Source organism: Podarcis pityusensis (assembly GCF_964106645.2).
Source record: "Podarcis pityusensis genome assembly, chromosome: 5".
NCBI classification, from domain to species: domain Eukaryota; kingdom Metazoa; phylum Chordata; class Lepidosauria; order Squamata; family Lacertidae; genus Podarcis; species Podarcis pityusensis.
Genome location: NC_138032.1, coordinates 63,355,025 through 63,379,200, shown reverse-complemented (window position 1 = coordinate 63,379,200; position 24,176 = coordinate 63,355,025). Strand labels below are relative to the sequence as shown.

At 38.3% G+C, this 24,176-nt stretch overlaps 1 protein-coding gene across 13 annotated transcripts in view; it reads right to left on the bottom strand.

Annotated features, from left to right (window-relative positions):
• EXOC6 (exocyst complex component 6) overlaps positions 1-24,176 on the bottom strand; it is a gene marked incomplete at its 3' end in the record, with an annotated part of 99,865 nt that overhangs the window by 16,361 nt on the left and 59,328 nt on the right. For 12 of the 13 annotated variants that reach the window (XM_081006779.1, XM_081006773.1, XM_081006778.1 and 9 more), the window contains 2 exons: positions 19,441-19,582; positions 14,700-14,773 (listed from right to left, as the gene is read on the bottom strand). In XM_081006779.1, coding sequence (XP_080862905.1) covers positions 14,700-14,773; positions 19,441-19,582 — 216 coding nt within the window. Of the gene's footprint in view, positions 1-14,699; positions 14,774-19,440; positions 19,583-20,668; positions 22,481-24,176 lie in introns of those variants that run through there. The other variant, XM_081006785.1, reaches the window with a different exon arrangement.

Below are 24,176 nucleotides of genomic sequence, written 5' to 3'. Positions count from 1 at the left end.
CAGCACCACCTTCCTTGTTGCCTTGCGCCTCCCACTCTCGCTTCCTGCAAGCTTCGCGCTTCCTGCAAGCAGCGACTCCACCATTTGACTGTACCAGTCTTTAGCTATGCTGCCAGTGTAAGTTTGCTGGCAGAGCTATTCCAGCTCTGCCAACAGAGCACTATGCCAACAACTGTTCCACAAGATGGAGATGCACCATTGGCCAGCACAGTAGGTACCTGCAGGTAAAGTCCTTCAGCTAGTGGACCTCAATTATAAGATTGTGCCTTTAATGTAACGTATTATTTTCTCAGTGGCTAACTGGAGCCACCCAGGTGTCTTAATTGTTTTAAATGGTCATTGTCATGGTTTTTATGTTTTTAAGTTGGTGGATTTGTTTCAATCTGCTCCTAATATAATTTCCCACATTTGTAATTGGATTTGTTGTTTTTCAAAGATTAATGCAAGTTCCCTTGAGTGCTACAATACAATGGTCCTATATAAACTAACTAAATAAAAAAAGTATAAAAAAATAGTGTAATAAGTGTAATAAATGTTTTTAACAAAAGTCTAAGTACATTAAACCTCTATTAAAAGACTTATTATTTTCTATACATCTCTCCTTATAACTTGTTTGCCCTAGATCTGATCAAAATCATTTTTCCTTTATAAAAGTTCCTCTAAAGTTTCTGATTTTAATACCATTAAAATTTTAACAAACATTTTGTTGTCTTCATTGCATTATGCTTAGTACTGTAAGTATTATTCACTGCAAAGGTCCTGGTGTGCCTATTAATTTATAACAATAAATAAAAATACAATCAAATACTCTCCATGAGAGAACATCTACAAAGAATTGTACATGGCTTTTATACATAGGATTTGAACAAAACTGAATTTTAAAATAATATTTTCTAATAATGATTCGTTCCCAATGCACTGGTTGAAATCAGTGGCAATTGTTTCCCTGTAATATGCTTAGGACTGACATTCTGCTAGTCTGTCTATATTATAAGAATAGTTATCTCAGCTACTGGATGGTCAAGAGACAATCTGGTAAACCTGATCCCATAAATTAAAAAGGCATCTTCGTGCAAGGCATGGGGGTAAGTGCTAGATCCAAGAGAAGTCTTTGAATTAGCTATATTTTTAAAAGTTCTGTTCCTTTCTAGCATATGGGTGCTTGGAAATCCATTTGTTGTATCGGCTGCCCAGTAATGAGTTAACTCCCTGCTATTTGAACCCTCAAAGAGCTAAGGCTGAACCCTGCAGCCTGACTAGTATCAAAAGAACAAAAGAATATGTGGGAAGACATTTGTGTGAGGAATTCCTATAGCTGACCCCAAGTTATGTGCCCCACTATTTGAACCTAATTCACATCTTCAAATACACCACTCAGCGATTTAGTTGCAAGATAAAAAGGACATTTGTTGCTTGCTTTGAATAACCTTTGTGGTTTAGGATTTTCTTTCCTGTCACTAGATTCCTTTAGGTTCAGTTTGAAGACTGTAGGTAGAAGGCTGAATTTTTATCCAGATTATTTGTTAACTCTCATTGTCCTTAAGTGATTTTGGCCAACATTTCAGCTATTCTTCAGACATAGGTGACCTTGCACTGAATGTCATTTTTTTAATGTATAAATGAGAAACTCACTGTGATGCATTATATAGGAACACAGTCATGTGTAAGCTACTCCACATATAGTGATGTCCCACTAGCCTGCTCTTTCAGGTATATTCAAGTCCCACACATAAAAGCCATACAGTATTCTTTGTAGATAGTCCTTTGAGGAGTACAGATCCTTCAAGACAGTTGGCTGGGAAAGAAAAGCAACAATGGAAATGCCATATGTGCTGGATTCATTCATGATCAAACTCCAAAATAATTAAAGAAGATAAGGTTCTATATACAGCGAGAAGCTCATTTACAGATTAATTTTAATTAACAGAAATGGACTGAAATGTCCACAAAGAAGTTGTCCAATAGAAGTTGTAAGTTGAATATCTGTTGTTGTTTAAAAAGGTTATGAGTTAAAGTCCACATCCCAAAATATTTATACCCTTGAGTACTAGTTATTCAGATTTACACAACTTTCCTCCAACCAAAAAATTGTACCCAATGCTAAACAGTTTTATTATTAACCTGTAATCAATCAGATACTTCTAGACCTGATTGCATGTGTAATTACCTTTTGTCAGATACAATTTGCCTGATAAACATGTCAGAACACTTGCTGCTTAGTCTGTTTCAACAGGTAAATGCTGCCTTTCAACAGCCTCTGGGCGTAATTAACAGAGGGGAAAAAAGGCTGTTATAAAAACACACAGAAGCTGATTCACTGAGCCAGGAGTTCACAGCATGCAACCTGCCAAGGCCTATTTCACGGCCCTCCATGCTTGCCTGAGCACTTATTGAGTTCCAGCCTGCTGTGACAGGGCAGTGGTGGCAAGCTCTGAAGGACGACAATGTTTGATGGGGGCGGGATTTCCACATGAACTTCAGGAAGGGACAGGACTAGGCCTCTAATGAATTCTTTGAAAGAATGGATGATAATATCAGCTAGTCCCCCTCTAGAAGCAAAGGAAGCACATGTTAAAGCGGAACCATTTTCAAGGGGCAGAAAACATGTATGTTTGGCACTCCAATCCTAAACTCAGGTACTTGTATAAATATGCACACCCATTCCCCTCTGAGTTTGTTAACGGGACAGGGTTTCTGCCGCTTAACTTAACATAATAAAGGAGGATAAAAATTGCCCATTAGTTGTGGGGTGAATGCATCCTTTGCATGCAAAAGAGGGGTGCACGTTCAGGGGTAACTAAATGCACACCAAAGTTGAGACCCAAGGTGCACTTTTATTTGGAAACAAGCTCCATTAAAATAAACGGGGCTTTACTTGTGGTGCTCAGGGATAAGCATGCTTTTTTCCTTGGCAGATAACCGGGACTCATCAGGGTAGGGAAGATTTGGGCCTCAGCCCAACAAAGCTTGTAAAAGTGTATAGCCCTGCACTATGGGGAGCGAGGAAAGAAATCCCTACCTGACCTCTGGATAACCCAAACAGGAGATTAGCCCATTTCCAAGCAAAGTAAGTTGTCACACTGTTAGGCCAATTGCTTCTATTGACATTTTGCATAAACATCTTACACAGGATGACCAGAAAGGACTGTTATGCCATTAACGTCGCCCCCCCTCTCTTTTTCGCTCTTCTTTCTCTCTTTCTTTTTTAATACCTAAGCTTTTACAGAATAAAGGCCTTTCTGAATTAGGGATAACAAAAGGGTCAAAAGGTCACAAACATTCTTTTAAGTAGGTACAAATCTAGAAAGTTTAAATTCATTGGAAAGTGCAAATTAGAACTTTTTTTTTAAAAAAAAGTACAAAACTCGGCACATACCCTAGATCGTTGAAAGAACCCATCAGTTCAGCTTACTTTAACTTCGATGACATGAATACTTATGTCAAAAACTTTAGGTTACCGTAGACTGCATTTTTATTATTTACTTTAAAATATTCAAAGCTATTCACATACTCTTTTTAAAAAAAGGGAAAAGGAAAAGGCCAAATTGCTCCACTTGCTTAATGGAACAGATAAGTTGTCACCATTCATGAAGTACTGGCCTCTACACATAAAATGTTAAAAAATAAATCAAACCAAAAGATAGCATTAAAAAATAAAAGAAAACCCCGATCACTAACACAGCGGTATAGTGTGCTGCATAAGACACACAAAATATTTTATAATCTTGTTAGTTTTATTTTGGCTTTGATCAGAGATGGAAACAATCTCTTTTTAATAGTATGAAAGCCTCCCGCTGGGAACTGCAGATTACAGCTAATTGCTAAATTCTTTGAAATTCAGCTATAATTGATTGTGACCTTCTTAATTAAAAACCTAAAAGGCTGGCCAACGTTTCCTCCTAAAGTAACCCCTGCTAAACATATGCAATTGTGAACTATGTTCGCTATGAGACTTTATGTCTTTATATACAAGACAATTTTATATTTTTTTTTGGCCAACAACGAATATGACTAGCATCCCTGATTTAATCAGAAAACATTTCAGAGCCATTACATACAGAATTTGACAGAGAGCTGAATATGGGATTACCGCTGTCTCAAACACGGCACAACACAAACCCATTCAAAACTGTAGTCAATGAACAAGGAAACCAGCAGCACTCAAGTAAAAGAGTCTTTCAACTACCTGTTGAGCCCTGTAGGTTTAGATTGCTAAATGTTTCAGAATATTTATACACTATTTACTAACCAAGGTTCTTGAAGCATCTGACAACAAAACAGAAAAGGGTTACTAGAGAGGGGCAAAGACATTCATAAGATTTCAGATGTTCCAGCTGCTGTTCTGCACTGGAAGCTCTGGGTCACTGCAGATCTCAGAGGAAATGGCTGCTGTAGCAGACAGATGTTAGTCCAGGGGAAGGGAACCTCAGGTCCAGGGGATTTGGCTCTCCAAACCTCTCTATCTGGCCCTTGGGATACTTCCCCAGGGCATATTACCCACTGGTACATTTTCACATTCTCCTTGAGGAAAATCTGTGGTAGCCTGCTTAGGCAAAAACACATCTGTTAACCTGAGTGCCTTATGACAGGTGTGGGGAGCTTCTGGTCCTCCAGATGTTGCTGAACTCAAACTCCCATCATCCCTGGCCAATGGCTGTACTTGCTGCAGCTGGTGGATGTTCAACAACTTCTGGAGGGCTAAAGGTTCCCCATTCATGCCTTAGAAGGAAGGGCAGTCAAGAAATGTAAATGAGTAAAAGGAACAAGTCCCTCCCTCTCCAAAGGAACAGGTCTATGGAATGATGAAGATAATGTTTTAGAAACAGGGAGAAAGGGGGTATGTGTGTTCTGTCCAGTTTCTTCATTGTTTCTTTATGTAAGTTCAGATACATCAGTCTTACTAAAATCCAGATATTCTCCCTGACAATATATAATTTATAACAAGGACAAATTGTTCCTATGCATAAAGCACAACTAAAACAATTTTAATTGGGGTGGGATACGTCAAATGTATCAGGAGGGATGTATTTTCAAAGATATATTTCATCAGACTTTGTAGTTTCATCTTAAGTGTCAACAGAGTCTTAAACTGGTCTACTAAACACTGTGAGGTACATTAGCTATAAATATGAGAACAGGACAATCACATTAACAGGAATGCATTTTTATAAAAAAAAAATTCAATAGTAAAATCTATTTAGATACTGCAATGAAGGATAAAGTCTGAACATTAACAATAGATTGCCCTTACTTTCCTTTTAAGATATGTACATCTGTTTCAAATTGACATCCTTAAGTGAAGATATTAGCTGTCACTATAATGGGGATATAATCTCTCACACATTTGTAAGTGTATATAAATACATAAACTCAGGGGTTATGACAGCTGAACCACAGGGAATTGTTCTGCTCTGAAAAAGTCAAAAGTTATTTGGGTTCATACTAATCCTTAACAACCTAAATTCCCCCAAAGGGCAGAGTGCTTTCTTTAAATCTAGACCTTGAGGTAAATTCTGAGAGATGCCTGGTCTTGTTATATTATATACTGCTAATTCCTTAGGACTTCAAATGAACTAAGGACCGTATGCAAGTGGTGGGGGGTGGGGGAGAATGCAGGATGTTAGGTAGGAATTGTGCAAACAAGGCGGTTGCTCTGCTAGAATACCCAGAAAATATTTTGATGCTACAACTTTTGCTAATCCTGTTTTAGAAGTCAAGCATTATTATTTTTTTCTAAAGAAAGGTCATAGAAAGTCGCAAGGTTGATAAAATCGAGTAAGGCAGGCACCACTTATGCTATAGCAACCCTGAATACAAACACAAAGAAACATTGTTTAATTGTAGTGCCTCCTTTCTCATCATTAAAGAATAAGCTGGACCGGTGGCAAAAGAACTGTCTTTTTGAGTTTACAGCTTGAAAAGGAGCCGTCTGGCAGACAGTTTTCAAAGGGCAAGGGGTCTGGACAAGTTGTTTCTGTGTAGCCCGTTAGCCTGTACACAGAGTCCTTTTGCACAAAGCAACAAAACAATTTTAGAGGTAAAAGTTGGTTGGATTAGTAGTGTTTTAGGTCACCATTTTCCAGAACTTACAACACAATGTTTAAAACAGTGCATGGACAAATTCCAAACATATTTCACTCTCCACTCATCGGAAGAGTTGCAATAATCCACAACTGTTGGGGAGGGGAAATGTTGCTGCAAAGTCACATCTTTATTTAATTTTGTGTTAATTAACACGATTTATATCCCTTTGCTGTTAATTAACAAATTAATTTGACAAATAAATGGGGAATGTAACAAACTGGGGTTTAAACAAATTGCTGGGAAAACCACAGACAGTGCAATCCTATACATGTTGACTTAGAAGGATGTCCTATTGAGTTCCACAATATTTACTCCCAGGTAAAAGTAGATGTAGGATTCCAGCCCCCAAAACATCAGGTTTAAGCTTCAAATGCTCATTTGGAATATTGTGCCTGCAATGGTATGGACACTTGACAGGGACTAAATCCCACTGAATTCAACAGGGCTTACTTCCAGGTAGACATTATAGGTTTTACACTGTAAAAATTTCTCTCTCTCTCTCTCTCTCTCTCTCTCACACACACACACACACACAGCCAACAACTCAACATAAACTTTGCCTGTAAAAAACTTAATGAAAGAAATGGCTTTCTTTCACGACATGGATGCCTGATGTTTGGTCCTCACACTGGAGTTGCTGTGGCCTATTGGTGGCCATGTGAATTGCAACGGGACAACAGCATTACAATTTTATTATATAGTTGTAAACCACTTAGAAGACATTTGGGCATATACACAGTATATAAATAAAAAGAAATAAAGTAATAATAAAAAAGTAACTTTTGAGACTACAATGTTTTATTGAAGCAGTTCCTACAATATATCAAATTATTAACACTCTGATCAAACCTATTTGATTGCAGGCTTGCAAGCAGCATTAAAAACTTAAGTGACTAATGGTAATACCTCAAAAACTACTGAATATTAAGCATATGCACCATTTACAAAATGATTTCTCATGACAGAATTTTCATTCAATATCATTCTTCAACCATAAAGCCTCTCCTCACAAGAATAGTGCTCTTCAGGTGAAACACATTATTTTGGGGCAACCAAAAACTTCTTTTCAGCATGTGTGTGAAGAAACCAATGACAAATGATAACACCAACATGCAGATTCTTAGGAGAACACCCTCAAAATTGTCAAAAGAATTAGTACAACAGATCTGTGGGGGTGGATTATTTTTCCTCAGAACTTACTCTGTAGTTTGCTCAGTGACATTTTTATTTTTGGTCATGCATCGTTCTTATTACTTTTCCACATTTAGTCAGTCTGTCTTCAGTATAGTAACAAAAAAAAGATAGCAAATAGTAGTTAGTTTTCTTTATTTATTAAATTTCTATCCTGCTCTTTCTTCCAAAGGAGCCCAAGGCAGCAAACGGTTATTTATTCACTCATTCATCCTTTATTGGCATAATGAGGCAAACATCAATGTGGTGTTTTTTGTTTTTAAAGGCAGTCACTGGCAGTGGGTCTCCAGGGTTTCAGCCAATGAACTCTCCCAGCCCTACCTGAAGATGCCAGGGATTGAACATCTACAGCAAAGTAGATGGCTCTATTACTTAGTCAAAGTTCTTCTGCTAACAATTAAAAATGAAACCAAAACATGTAAAAAAGCACACAAACAAACCACATACCCTCACAGTCAACAACTTCAAGATTACCATTCAGCCATCAAAAGCCTAGGTAAACAGGAATGTTTGTAAGTTGTTTCTAAACATTAATAATGAGAAGGACAGATACAGGCCAGTGCAAACTGGGCAGCACTCAGGGATGACACTACCAACAGTGCCTCCCTTGCTCATTGCAAGGCCCAAGATGGTTGATGCTGCTTTATAAAGAACTTGGGCCCAGAGTCCTTTAGCTAACAGTATACTTTGGTCACCTCATGAGAAGAGAAGACTCCCTGGAAAAGACCCTGATGTTGGGAAAGATGGAGGGCACAAGGAGAAGGGGACGACAGAGGATGAGATGGTTGGATGGTATTCTCGAAGCTATCAGCATGAGTCTGTCCAAACTGCGGGAGGCAGTGGAGGACAGAAGTGCCTGGCGTGCTCTGGTCCATGGGGTCACGAAGAGTCGGACACGACTAAACGACTAAACAACAACAACAATGGTACAGTAAGCCTGCAACTTACAGGCATTTAGGTACCGGTAAGTTGCAATCCCACTTGCCATTGCACCCATTGTGTTTTGACTACACACCATTTTAGCTTTAAGCACTATCCCCAGAACGTTGCTATACTAACGTTTTGGACCTGGTAGCCACTTGTTGTGCTTTCAGGACTGGTGACACAAAGTCCTATCAGGCTGCTCCGCTTAACAACCCACCAGCTAGGTTCTGCAACTAGCTGCTGCCTCTGGGTTGCCTTCAAGAGCTGCCCCACACAGAGCACATTTCGGCACTCGAAACAGGAGGTCACCAAAATGTGGACAACTGGGGCCAGGCTATCCTGGTCCACGAACAGCCATAGCTGGTGAACCAGCCTAAACTGGTCGTAAGCACTCCCAACCACACAGAAGTCACTTGAGACTCCAGTAACTTTAGTAAGTAGAGCAGCATAAGCAGTAGAGACTGTTATTTTCCAGCACCACTAATAGCAAACCTCGAATTAGGAACACTAAAACTTGATAGCATGAGTAGCCAGCTGGCACTAGATTGAGTTCAGTGGCCATTAAGCCCAGTACGAGTGGTTTGAGAAAGAACAGGGATTCAGCACATCTGGTATTTAGTAAGTCCTGGCAATTCCTCTGAGGCATCTTGTGCTGACTGATATACCAAAGCACTGAAACCAGATGTTTTGACACACTGTAGTTCTTCCTACAATCTATGGCAGATACAGAAAGCCTCTCCAGAAGGCGGGTGAAGTGCTAAGATCCAACAGCTTCCAAGGCAATGAACCTGAGTGACAGGGAAAGGTAACCCAGTATGAGGGGAACTGCAATCTCCCTGAGGTAGCAGGGCTTGCCAGCCAACATGGCTTCCATCTTCTCATGATTGCGTTGGGTTGGATTTCTCCTGTGCAGCTCACAATTGCAGTTCAGTTACTTGGTAACCACTGTCACTATAGGAACTTTGTCTGGAGAAGAGTCATCAGCAAATATTGATAGGGTGGATCCCTGCAGATACCATGCAAGAGGTCCGGGGAATCTCTTTGCTTCCACCTTTAGAAACAAAAAGGTCACAGCACAGTTGTGACCGGCTGTGTTCCATTAATACATTCAGGTGAACAAATGCTTGAAATATAGCATGCAATCTTAATTGCTATAAATTTTAAATGGTTAAATTGTAAGATTGAATTGCTACTTTTCACTCTAGAACTCTGTACCTGCTGTCTTCCCTACGCAGTACATTTTCAAAATATGTAAATAACACTTCCATATACAGGTAGTTGATTATTTTAATTTCCCCATATCTTTCCAATATTGACTTCATGAATGAGTTGCCTTTGGCATCCTGTCAGCTAAAGCTATTAGGGATTGATAAATTCAGTTATTTTTGCTTTTGTTGAACTGTGCCAAAAAGAGAAATATTTTGCCCTCACAATGGAGAGATAATTTCTTTCCCTCATTCAAGCCTGCTGCGATTTAAGGGGGAAAACACACATCACTTATGACCTGCCTCTACTTTGAAATAGCATCCATTCCTGGCAAGTAATCCTTTGGTAAATTCTTGTGTTCCCTAAAACCATATTATTCTAACCCACTATTGATGGACTCCATCCATTATCACTTGGAAGTAGTGTTAATCCCTCAGTAATTAACACCTTCATTAAAGTAATTTGAGCTCAAAAGAAGTTTAAGGTGTATTATTGGCTTAGTTAAATTAAGCTTACTGGGAATAATTTCTACGTCATTTGAACTTTCAGCTCCTTTCAGTTGAGTATTTCTAGTTTGTACATTATTCTGGATTTATTTGAAAGTGCGTCTAGCTACACAGAACAAGTTCCATTAATTGTAAGCTTAGAATGCTTCCAATTACAGGAAGTATCTACGATTTAGGCTGCTTCCCAAGCTTAATAGAAGAGCAATGAGATGCAAGTCAGCAAGAATGCAAAAATAGAGACCAAACTTTATATTGGACAAAGGAAACAGAGTTGATCTTATTTTCTGTGCCTTTAGCAAAGTATATAGCACAGTATCCGACAGCAAATTACTTCTTAAATTGAAAAACAAGCATATCAGTATAAGATGGGCAAATGGGGGGGGGGGGGCATGAAGTTTAGAAGCCAAGGCAGAAACCCCCTCAGAGCAACCAGTAGCCAAAGCCATTAACCAATACATAGAATCATAGAACTGCAGAGTTGGAAGGGAGCCTGAGGATCATCTAGTTCAACCCCCTGCAATGCAGTTATATCCATATGGAGAGTGAACCTGCAACCTTGGTGTTATCAGCACCATGATCTAACCAACTGAGCTACCCACTGACTATCAGTACAAAGACAACAGTATCTGGCAAGCATGTGAACACTTAGGCAGTAAGCTATTTCACATGTTTCAGCATGTGTTAATATTTCTATTCAACATTAGAATTACAGGACGGAATGCACCTACAAAAATGTACACTTGTTCATAACCTTTCGGCCCTCTGATAAACAGTTGGGACTGGATTTCACAAAGCCACTGTACCTTTTTCTCACATTAGCTACCCTGAAGAGGAGTGTACATCATACTGAGTGAATGGATAACAGGTCTTAACCGCAGCTGTTTTGAACAACTTCTAGAACCCAGTACGGTCAAGTGGATAATAATTGGTCCTTGATGCCAAATACCTGGCTACTTAAGGAAATCCTGCTGACTCTAGAAGGACAGCAGATGCGTAAGAACATAAGAAAATAAGAAGAGATCTCCTGAGCCTGCATAATCTGGTTTACCACAGTGGCCAAGCTCAAGAACACTGCATGAGGGCAATAGCTTTCTCCCACTGTTGAGAGGCATTCTGCCTGTGATACTGGAGGTGTCGTGATGGCCATTTGCTTCATTGATAGCTTTATCCTTCATTAACTAGTCTAAACCTCTTTTAAAGCCAACTAAGTTGGACCATCCCCATCACATCTTGTGGGGCAGCAAATTCCACAGTTTAACTATGTTAAGTAGCACTTGCCTTTTGTTTATCCTCACTCTTTTAGCTTCAGTTGATGATCCCAATGGCTTCTAGTATTGTGAGGGAGGCAAACTTGTTTCTGTCCAGTTTTTCCACACCACAGATAACTTCATGTCCCCTCACCTTTTACTCCCTTTTTTCTACGTTAAAAAGTCCTGACCATTGTAATCTCTGAAGAGTTGCCTCAGTCTCCTAATCATTTTGGTTGCCAGTAATTTCCTGCACCTCTTTTTTTAAAACATGTTGTTACCTTGGGCGCTTCCCAGTCTTCAGGTATTAAGGCCAATCTATGGGACAATATATGCTTTTTTAAATGTTAGGTTAACTATTTTACATTTGAGTTGAGCGGGAGTTTGACAGTCACAGGTAGGTCCATTTGTGGCCTTCCAGCTCTGAACATCTAGGCTTTAGTGTCTGTGTGGCACCAACAACAATTATACCAGCCTTCTCCTTCTAATACCTATTTGCATAATCACAGTTTCCAATCCTGGCAAGCAATTCCTGCAAATTTCAGTCTGTTAAAATCGAAGGCCTGCCTACCAAATCAATTGAATGTGCTATATAGCCTTTGGTCACTTTTGGATATTTAAGTTACCAGGCTTTGAAAAACAAAGAATTGTGCATCTCTGTACATCAAGTTATAAATCACAAGTCAGTCAGCACTGGGTTCAGTTGTGCAGCACTAGATCATTTTAGACCCTGGACTTAATGGTTTTATAGAGATTCCCCCTTTAGATAACCAGAATGTTACCAGTTTTGAAGCATACAATTTTCTTTCCCTACCACCGCACAACCAACAGTCCATTCTATCCAGCTGCTTTGACATTCCTATTTACAGCAGAAAAAAACAACAGCAGCACACTTTAAAAAAACAGAGTTGGCAAATTAACGACATTGAGTATGTGCAGTTTCACATTATAAAAATTCATTTAAAACTTGCTGCCATAGCTACAGGAACAAAATGGTGTTTGCTTCTGCCTCCCTGATACTAAAATACATTTACTTAGGAATAAGGACCATTTGGTTGTAGAAAAGAATAATTGATTTTTCCATCATCTAATACCACCCATACAAACAACTCTGGAAAAAGTATTTATTTAGGATGCATATATATACAAAAGTTTGCAATCAATAGCTCAAGAAGGCTTTATCTGTGGATTTCTGCAAGAATATGTCTGGAACTGGAACAACTTTGCTATAGTCATTCCATAAGGAATTACCAATTAATTTCTACTTCTCACTTTAGTCGTTCTAGATCAGCTATGGAGGAATATATTCTGTGCAACAGTTAAATTATTATTACAGCAGGTTGCTGAGAACAAAGGAACATGTTTCATGTGGTTCTTTAGAGGCAGCCATTTTCACTTTTGGATTCTTGCTCCAGTTTTCAGCCACTATGAGGCCCATGTCCACTCTGACAAAATTTTAAAATGAAAATAGCATGCAAAATGGCATGCAAAACAACAGTGTCAGCCAGCTGTGCTAGCTGGTGCTGATGGGAGTTGTAGTCTAAAACACTTGGAGGGCACCCAGTTAGCAAAAGCTGATATAGGTAGTCATGTATGTTACAGCACATACATCAGCTGTTTCATGCTATTTCCTACGCAGAAGTGCTATCTACATCAAGCCTGAAACAGCCCTGAATGTGTCTTCAAAGCACCAAAACTATACAGTTAACTGCAGTGCGTGCTACATTTATTAATTTGTGTCAGAAATAACCAGCAAAGGCTACCCCATGCTCCTACTAATCTTGCCCGTTGCCATGAAATCACACAGAAAAGAGTAAGCTGTTGTTGAGATAACTGGCTTCCATTAGTAAGCATGTGATTGGCAGGACGATAAAGTCTTTTCCCTCACAGGTCAGCTACTTTTTAAAAAGAGGGCAACCCTGCTGATCCATCTTTTAGCTACAGTCTCTCACTGAGTCCCAATTCTCTTGCCTTTTAGCTTTGATATGGTTCAAGCTTTCCCCCTTGTATCAGCCCCTACCTGTCATCAGCTCCTCTGTACCAAACAGCAAATATCAGGAGTTTGACCTCAGGGCACAGTCCGGGTGGGCAGGTAAAACCTGACCACTGGACCCACTTCCTTATCTTTCATATCCTGCAATTCATGAAACAGTATCGAATTCAAACTAAAAAACAGAAGCATGACCTCTTTCTGAAAAAGGCTCTGTTGCCTTTCTAAGTATGCTTGAAAAGAACTGTCATTTGGCCTATTAAGAAAGAAATGGATCATAAATAGAAGGGAGAGGAAGAGTGTTAAATCCTTACTAAAAGCTAAATGTTGCTCTTTGTAAGGATTGACATCACTGCAATGAGCCGCTAGTAGATGAGGAAGAAAACAAAAAGGGACTGGTCTTCATTTACGTTCTGGATTCAGAAGCAAAGCAAAAATGATTGCAATGAATTGTATTAAAATACTTGTTGCTTAAATACCTGGAAGGCATTCCACTTTTAACACATAATGGTGTACCTGGAACCTAATGAAAATATTATGTCATACTTAGGAGAGACACAACTGAGTTCAGCTTTTTCTTACGTAAAACTACGATTTATCATAATGGCCTACCTTCACTGGGTAGTTGTGAAAATGAATTGGGTAATGATTTTAAAGCAAACAATAGACTAGTTATGTAAAAGAGATTACTAATAACAATAAAAATTAGAAATCCTATGATGTGAGGAAATGCAAAAGGTGCACCCCACAAAAGGTAAATTAAGGAGAATATATATATATATATATATATATATATATATATATATATAATTTTCATTTTCCTCTCCTCATAAGGCCCTACTAGAATCATGCAGTCTCAAATATGATTTCAGCCTAAAGTAAAAGATCGACAAGAGATTATATTCTACAGAATAAAATGTTGCTTTTAATGATGATGCATGATAACTCTAGCCTTAAACATGTTTAAAAAACAAACAAACCCATACGAAAGCCATCATTTGAACTTACTTACCACTTAACTATTTCACATAGCACCACACAGAAATATGGGTCAAGGTTGTACTCATTATGAGATCAGCGTATATTAAAACAGCCTTTTCATTCAAATTTACAACTCTGCAAATGCATAATAATTCAACCTCACATTCTGACAACTGAATAGCTATACCCTTTTGCTTGTTACACGTGAAGTAGTGGGATAGTCATTTCCCCAAATTTCCCAAAATGTCAGAGGGGTAGTCGTGCTATGTCTGTTGCAACAAAATCAAGACCAACAAACACATTTATGGCATAAGCATCTGATGATGTGGCTCAGAAGCCCCAGGGTTTCCCCAGCCTGGCTTCCTGCAGCGGCATCTTGCTTCTCCCAAGCCACCCTCTAGCGAACCTACAGAGCAGCATGCAATGCAGCCGGGGATGGAGGGTCAACAAGTCATTGTGTGAGTGGACTTCATGTCATCTGCTAACACATAGGGTTGCTTGGACTATGAATCAAAGGCTTGGTGTTCAGAAAAAATGTGACCATTAACAGGCATACAAATAATGTCTTACTTGTCTGAGGTCGATGAATGCTAACTGTAAGGTTTCTCCGTGGAATCCAGGTACAGGCTCAGAGCTGGCGAACACTGTAAGAACAATAACAAGAAATCTTTTCAATCAAGAATCCAGAATTTCTTTTCACTATAACATGGATCACCAAGCACTGGGATATTGACATTTTTAAGATCAATGATCTGGAAACACACCTTCATTGGCATATTCTCCCAACATTTCACCTCTGTCCTACAATGCAGAATTCCTGTGTCCCCAAATAGCACGAAAAGGAGGCAGCTTTTCTTTGTTTTGCATGGTGAATTTATCAGAAAAGCCTTTCAAAATTATTATCAGTTCCAAAGATGTCAGCATCTAATTTTGTCATTATAGCATTTGCTCTATAAAATCTTCTTAGCCTAACCAGAGGCAGCACCCTGCCTGCCCAATCGCTTCCACCACTAGCAGAATATCCCCTTCTCGCCAAATTTTGGAGGGAGGAGAGGCGTTCTGGTGTGTCACACTGCCGCTCATTTTCTCGGACCTGGGGCAGAGAAGATGAGCAGGAACACATTGCAGAATGCCCCTTCACTCAACAGCTGTGGCAAGGGGAGAGGCATTGTGGCAGCAGTGGAAGGGGGGGTAGCATGGCTGAAGGAAGGCAGTGGCACATTCCCATTTCACTTCCGGTGGCAAAATGGGATGGTTAGTCCCTAAGCCTAACCATGGTAGAAGACTGACAGTAAGAAGGGAGGGAGCATAAAGATCCAAACAGGCAGAATAATCTAAGCAGAGTTACAGAAAAGATAGAACGTGTTTATGCCTTTAACAAGTTGTTCGTAATGGAATTCTACTCTTGAAATTCAAAAGAGTGTAAAAGCTATGTAAGAAGACCATACATTAAAATGCAAACCATACAGAAGCTGAGCAATTACAGTGGTACCTCTGGTTATGTACTTAATTCGTTCTGAAGGTCTGTTCTTAACCTAAAACTGTTCTTAACCTGAAGCACCACTTTAGCTAATGGGACCTCCTGCTGCTGCTGCACTGCACAATTTCTTTTCTCATCCTGAAGCAAAGTTCTTAACCTGAGGTACTATTTCTGGGTTAGCGGAGTCTGTAACCTGAAGCGTATGTAACCTGAGGTACCACTGTAGTATGCAGGCTATGTTATAGACCAGGTAAAGGGAATAAGCAGACAAGCTGCAATATGCCCATTTTTACATCACAGTCCTAACTATGCCACTTGAAAATCAGTCCCATTGATTTCCAATGGATCTTACTTTCAAGAAACATGGTGTAAACTCAGGTATTTGAATTTAAATGCGCTTCATCCAAATGTAATAAAATTTTATTATTTGAGGCTTCACAGTAAGCATTGCTTTTATGTCATAGTTACAAACAGATCTCCCTGTTTTGATCCATATTTGGAGTTGATCCAGTTCAGTCTGAGACAGAGTCCCCAAACTCAGAGGTATCTCCATAAGACATCTCCATAAGACAAGTTTCTCTCTCTCTCTCTCTCTCTCTCTCTCTCTCTCTCTCTCTCTTTCTGTGTGTGTGTGTGTGTGTGTGTGTGTGAGAGAGAGAGAGAGAGAGAGAGAGAGAGAGAACAAGTGCATTTGTCCATAGCATCCCAAGCAATTTCTATCGGTTAATCAGACCCTGACCGAGTATTGATAGATGTTCTTCATGGTCTAAAGCAAGCCCTTGGTGCATGTGTATAATGGAGACACTGTCTAAATACATTGGGCACCTGCTTTAGCCAAGATCTAGGCAAGGGCAGCAATATCAAAGGGGGGCTACTTTAGGTGAGTATGGAGTATGGGATTTATTTTCCTCACAGACCACCGCTGAGTTTCAAATATAGTCTGCCACATGGAATAAGGCGTTGGGATTCAAGAAAATCAATTCTACACCCTTATGGTTCATGGTTTGGTTCCATGGAAAAAATATCACATCAAGGATTCTCTAATTATTCCAATGGGTTTTCACATACACATAGATGTCACTGCTATTATGCTACCAGAACTCGCCTCTTTAGCAAAGGGCTCAACCTTTGAGGAATTGTCCACTACACTGTGGTTTGTTCAGCACCAGGTTAAGAAGCTGGCTTTTTCAGTAGGCTGTTGGTCAGTGTTTTGTTTTGTTTTTTTACTTGTTTGGCTTCTGACTGTAACCTGAATATTGTAAACTATTTGTAATTTTATTCTGCTGCTATGTTTTCTGATATATCACTTGGTTGAGGAATAATGATCAGCTGTCATGTTTATGATACAGTTGCATGGTCCACTTCAGCTTGTGAGACAAAAGGAAAAACTGAATTCGCTGTAGCAAGCTGCAGTATCACATCTAGGATATTACCTCCCTGCAAAGCTGCCATTCAGAAGTTCAGAATGACAAAATGAGTATTAGCCTAAAACATGAACATCTGCTGCTAAAGTGAACGCATAATCTATGAATCACTTTGAATGGTTTTAAAGGCAGAAAGCAGTTTACACATTTCTTAAAGAAAATAGCCACCACACTGCATGTGTGGATTTGTTAAGTTATAATGCTATACCTTAAACCAACAGAAAGCCTTTCCCATATTGTTTGGTCTGCTAAGACATCCCTATGATACGAAAACCAGGAATGTTGCAGAGGACACTAGGTGATGCTTCACATTCAGTTCACATGGCATTCTGGTAACTGGCCAGGTCTATCATCCTACATAAACTGAGACTGCATTATGTAATACTTCCAAAACTCTCCTGTGGTTGCACCTTGCAGGGAAAGGTTTGGGAACAGTGCATAAGCTGCCTTTTAGACAACTTCTACCAGTTGTCTCGCTGGACATTTCAGTGATGCATAATGGTGAAATCAGGTAGCAGCTAGAACGCCAAAAGTCAATTAACAATTCCAAAAGGTTTCTGTATCAGATGCGAGAGTGCTCATGGAATCACATCTTGGTATATTGGCTACTTCCTTTTTCCACATCATCTAATCGCATACAGTAGCAAGACACTTCCTAGGGTAAATGGCACTGTCACCAAGTACCAAGCTCAAAATGTTGACCCAGGAGGGGCGAAGCTGAAGGGAGTGGGTGGTAAGATCATAAATCACAGCTGGCACAGTGATTCGTGGAATGTGCTTATGGTACAGCTTGTGAAAGAAATGTCAGAAAGAAAGCAAATTCAGCACATTCTAGAGAGAGAGAGAGTGTGTGTGTGTAGCACACCCATTAAGCAAGACTGCCTGTGTTTTAGTTGAATTTTTCAGGGAACAGCTCAAGTTTACAAATGTTGAATCACCTATTTTGAACTTCTTGAAGTGAACTTAGACCTTCTTTTTAATACCTTAAGTAATGAGTCAGTAACACTTGTATGAGTGACCTGAAACAATGACATTTCCTACCAAGCAAAGATTCCGGCTGAATTTGAAGCAAGAGCATATTTTACTTGTGGAGTGAGGTCCTACCATCCTCACTTCTCATTACTATTTTTTTCCTTTAAAATAGTATCAAAGCACTTGCTTTAATATAGCCAGTAACAGCTGACAGACTTACCTTACTAAACATGTTCCAGTATTAAAGTCATGGTTTTACTTTCTCCTTCCAGTACAGTATAAACTGTAGACCCAAGGTTACATTTTTCTACAATAATATAAATATTATAAGGTTGGAAGGAACTCAAAGCCATTATGTAATGGTTCCTACCACACAAGATATTCTGTAACAGAAGCATTGCAACAGATGCCGAACCACTATGTTATGAAAAACAAAAAACACACAATGATCTCTTAGTTGTTTAATATGTCAAACAGGAAATGTGGGGGGCGGGTTTACAAACTGAGCAAATTTAATATAGCTTTATAAAACAGATTAAGGACATTTTAGTATATGAGAAGCAAAGAGTTGGTTTTACTGCAACTCATGGCAGCCAAAAATGGAAATGTCCAGTTGTTTGCTTAAAAACTTTTTTTTAATTAGTTTTTATTACAGATTTTATTTTGTGTTACAAAACAAACAAATAACAAGAGAAAAATACAATGGGGGGGATTGAGAGAGATGGGGGCAGGGCATTGTGTGCTTACAATTTTGAAGAACTGAGATTCCCTATTCCATTTGTTCCACTGCTAAATTAGTATAATATATTTATAAACATTTTAAATGTTAAGACCTCTCAATTGGTTCTTTTAGAGTTCTGTTGAAAAGAAACTCACCAGAACAGTTTCTGAAAGACAAATACTAACAAATTTTAAATGAATGGCAAATAAAACTCTCTTTTTTCAGTTGCTTAAGTTTCAAGTGATTTACAGACTGATCCTAAGACTTTCTCTTTTAGGAATTAAATACTACCAGAAGACATTGCCTACAACTGCAAATGTTAGAAGCTATAATGTTTTGACTGCAGTTCAGAGGAAAAACGAACATATATATTAGTGTAAATGTTGATAAGGATTTTAAATGGTTACAGATCTATTAAGTTATTCCATCTTATTCCAATGAATTAAACTACTAGGCTTCTAGAAGGTATCCAACCAATGTTGTGAACTTCAGATGAAGGGTGGCATACAAATTTAACAAACAAACAAACAAACAAACAAACAAACAAACAAACAAACAACTCTTGAACCGTTGCTTGAATAAACAGAAATATCTCATTGATCCCCAGTTTCCACATTTATTTATTACAGTAATGCACATATAATGGATATTTACATCCTCCCGCTAAACAAGAATGACTGTCTCATAACTTATAGCTCAGAATCTCATACTTACATTCACACTGTATGACATCTAAATTAAACTGCTGAATGGCTCCCATGCTAATTTGTTTTAAATCATTATCCAACAGCATCTGCATCAGGGAAGTTGACAGATGCTGGCAAGCTGACATACAAGCAGTCTGCGCCACTTTTCCCTATTAAAAAAAAAAAGGCAAGAAGTTGTAAGAATAGGTAAGTATGTTTTGTCAGAATGGTCATTTTCTCCCACATTTACAAAGCCCAAGAACAAACAGACAGTAAATGCTACATCTTCCTGTTGTACAGTAATTTTTTAAAATTCTGTTTACGAATAGTAGCTTTATTTAGAATAGTATTTTCAAATGACAATGTTAATATGTAAACACACAACTGAAACCAACATTTTATATACATTCAGCAACACACATCATAAAACAGGTTTACAGAAAACACTTGCCTTAACACTATTAAAATGGATTTCCTGGAATGCTACACATTTCAAGCTTGACAATTCAAATATTCCCTTCTCTATCTATGCACCTATACATTTGGGAGAACGAGAATTCTAAAAATAATTAATCCATGAAGTCATATGCAGCCCTCTGCTGTTCAAGTATACATACATGTTTCATGGTACACATTTCTGCTCCAGTAATTATAGCATAAATGTCAGTGCCAGTGATGGAAAAGGCAGGTTAAACACGCCAACACAACAGCTTATACACATTTCCAGAGAAGCAAGTCTCATTGATTTTAATGGAAATTATTTCTAAATAAGTGGCTGGATCAAAGCACAGGTATGAATTCTAATCTAATCAGAAGGAACAGTTAAAGAATGTTAACAAAAGTTACTGCTAACATTTTAGGGCTCTCCTCAATTCTAAATTAAATACACTGGAAAATATAAGAATTTGCTTTAATACTTTGGTAATTTGTGAGTTTAAACACTAGTATGCTCAACAGTGTAATCCCGTGCATGTTTACTCAGAAGTAACTCCCCTGGGTTCAATCAAGTTTACTCTTAGGTAAGAATCACTGGGTTTCATCTTAAGACTGCAATCCTACACATCTGGAAGTACGCCCTATCAAATACAATAGGATTTACTTCTCTGGAAACATGCACAGAATTGTGCTATATAATACGAATGATGCCATTCCTAAATAAAGCATTAAATTGCATTATATGTCCAGGTTCGTGTTTAACGCTAGGCCATACTGAAGGTAACGTCAGTAAGCCAAGAACAAATCATTGCATTTTCCCCCACTAACAAACCACAGTAATAGGGGCATAGTTCACATATAATGCTAATCATGGTTTATTAACAAAGGCTCACTTAAACCATGGTTTGATGCAAACCAGGCCTATATCTTGTTGCATACCAAACGTACTGATTCAAAAGGAGAGAAATGACAACCCCTCACAGAAGATAAATTTGGTTTCTATAGACAGGTTAAGCTGTTCATTATAGATTTGAACTATGACTTAAAGTTTAAGGTTATTTGGGGCAGATAACCTACTTAGCATCTGTATGTGTTCAGCTACCTTTAGAACCAAACAGACAGAAAAAGACTCAATTTTGAAAATTTTCCTATTTTTGGTTTGTATTTATTATTACTGGATACTAAAGTATATGTTCTGTTCATGGTCCATGACACATCCTCTTTGGTGGACATTTAAAAACTGAAAGCTTTTATGAAACTAACATTTGGCAGGTACAAACCAAGTGTCAACAGAAAACGAAATAAATGAAAACACACCGGAACATGCTTGAAATGTCTGAAACCCAGCAGTGACCAGACTGGGGGACATGCAGTTCTAATTCCCCAAATGGAACAATATCAATATGAATGGGGGGGGGGAGAATTGGGGCGGGGAGGAGGAGAAAAGAATCAATGGGCTTAATTCAATTATGATGTAGCTGATTTAAGATACTTGATGGAAATATCATTTTGATTTAATGGAGCAACTGCATTTTGATTTAATGCAGCACCCCATCAAATCAGCTCCATGTCCTATTTTACATAATTTTTTGATGCTACTGTAATGTAGTAACAGTAAGCATATTAGTGAAGTTATCAAAAAACATAACATCCAATTAAATCCAAAATGCAATTATATTATGGACTATATTGTTATACAAATATTCCATTTCACATTTCTCACCAAACCTATGCATTCAGTTGTTTAAAATTGGTTGCAATAGTACTGGAGCCCAAGGTAATGGTTACAATACACAGCATGATAATTTGTGTGGCTTTTTAAGAGTTAGGTTTCATACAGATACATTAAATGTTTGTTATAATGGTAGACAAATGCTAACCCCCTAAAATGAATTTTTTTAATTGCTTTCAACTATGCACTCGGACTACAGGCTTATTGCTCTCATGGCACAGTAAAGAAAAAAGCAGAAGAGGGAAAAGGAACATGTTATAACCATTTGAGACCATGTAGGTTTTCATTTTGGACCAAGATAAAGAAGCCAAGTCTAAACATTTGAACTTTTAACTGTAAGTCATAGGTACCTGAATCTGTTTTTTACTGCTCAGTTTACCAATAACTTTTAAATTGTTGTAAGTATACAGGTCTTCCAAATTAAAAATGCACAAAACTGGCAAATGAGGGTGGGTTACAAGGAGGTATTTGTTCAAATTCATCTTGAGCAAGTGAGCCCATGTCTCTAGACTTAACAGGGCAGTTTGAAGCATCTTTTGTTACCCAACGCTTTCAATTTCTTACATGCAAGAAACTATAACATCATTGCATAGATTCTGAATGAATGCTTATCAAAGGGCCTTAAAAATCATCCTTAATCATCAGCATTGGATCCCTGTTTGATGCTCTTACATCCATTATGTATATTTAACTTAAGTGGGGGAAACAGTTTTGTTTCGGTTCCCTTCAATTACTACTACCCAACAACTACTAACACCTTTGTCTTGATTCATCAATTATCCATATTTATACCATCACGGCAAAGTTCAAGAAATAAGTATTCTCTTACATTAAAAAAGAAATCACCAATAACACCTGCTAGAAGATAGGACACCTTCAGCTTACCCACCCGTCACATTTGCTGAAATACAAGTTTGGGAGAAAAAGAAAACCCTTAGACAAACGTCTTAGATTTCAAAGGAACTTGTAAAAGAGAATCTGCTGACATGTTAAATCCTTTCTGTAGTATCCGAAAGCTTTTCTCTTAAGAACAATTGCCGTAAAGAGACATTTGGCTCCTAGGAAATTCCCAAAGGGTCAGCCATATGCATCCTTCTTGCATGGCACCTTCACGGTGCTGCTTTCTAGACTCATAGCTAGCTGTCTCAAAAGCAGCTTTCATCATTCAGTAGTGTGTCAGTCAATATGATTTATGGACTGCATTCAACAAAGTCAAAGCATATAGGATGAGAAATATGACTACAATCTGCTAATTTGTTTTGTATTGAGCCACTTAAGAGTCAAAGACCTGATGTCAGACTGAGACCAGCAACACAATTAACCAGCCGGTGACAGATTCATCCATCCTCCCTGCCAGGCTATGCCAATCAAGGACAGCATGAGACGACATTTGGAAGAATCAGTAAGAAACTCCATTCTCTAAGTAGCCTACGTGGGCTTTTGATTGACAGTTTTTGAATATAGCTTGTGGAGCGCCACCACCCTTTATCCAATAGCTCCTCGCTGCAAGCTGTGAAATAAGGCTTTTACTGCCAATCAAGGGAACAATAAAACACAATCCACAATCCCCCAAGCAAACAGGGAACAACAAGACTTGTCTGTTATATCTGAAAGTCTAGCTTCATAATTAGTTTAACAATATTAAATCACACATTAAGCAGAAGCTTTCTTTTCAATGTATTGAATCTAAAGGGTAACTCACATATTTAAGAATGCTAAATCAAGTATTCTCCTGATAGCAAGAATTGAATCTTCCTGTTGATCTAATAGCAGCACTAAATTACCCCTTTTATTTAATTAAAAATATCACAAACAACAACAACAGTCATAATAATAGGTGTGTTTACAATTGTGTCTCTTAAAAACTGATCTAAAAGGCATGCTGGGAATATCTGAAATTTCTATAACACAGAAGCAATTGATTAAGATGGTCAAACTAACGTCCACATGGCAATAGCTGCTAAGAAAGTAATTAGGATGCTTTATACGAGCACATCATAGGCAAATATGCTAGCAGCTTTTTAGGATCATGGCACATGATTGTGATCTTAAAACAAAGGTCTGAATTCTGTGATAATGGTTTCTGAATATATGTTATGAACATAAAGACTCTTGGAAAGGCTTAGTTATCAGACAAACTTTAACCATTTTCATTCCACCAACATCTAATTTTGCCAGTGATTTTTTATATATAATCGTTGAGGGGAAAACAGCATATCCTACATTTTTTTCCAGAATATTCAAAGTCTGTTTTAGACCACACAAGAATTGGATTATGATAACTCAGTTGTTCACCTCATTTGTGTTACCTCCACCATTGCTAACAGTTAAATTAAAGCATCTGGAAATGTTTTTTTCTGAGGAACTCTAAGGTGAAAGCAAACACGTAACAGCAAAATCCTTAGCAGAGCTGGGGGAAGCCAAATGGCTCACAACAACTGGTAACAACTCTGGAAAGATAAGGCCAATTACCTCTTAGCAAATCAAGGTGACTGTAAGTTTTACTTGAGAAAATGGATAAGGCTGCTAGGAAATCAGTTGAAGATCAGTTTCTAACTCCGGGCAAACCACCCAATTTCTTTTTTCTTAGTGGAGAA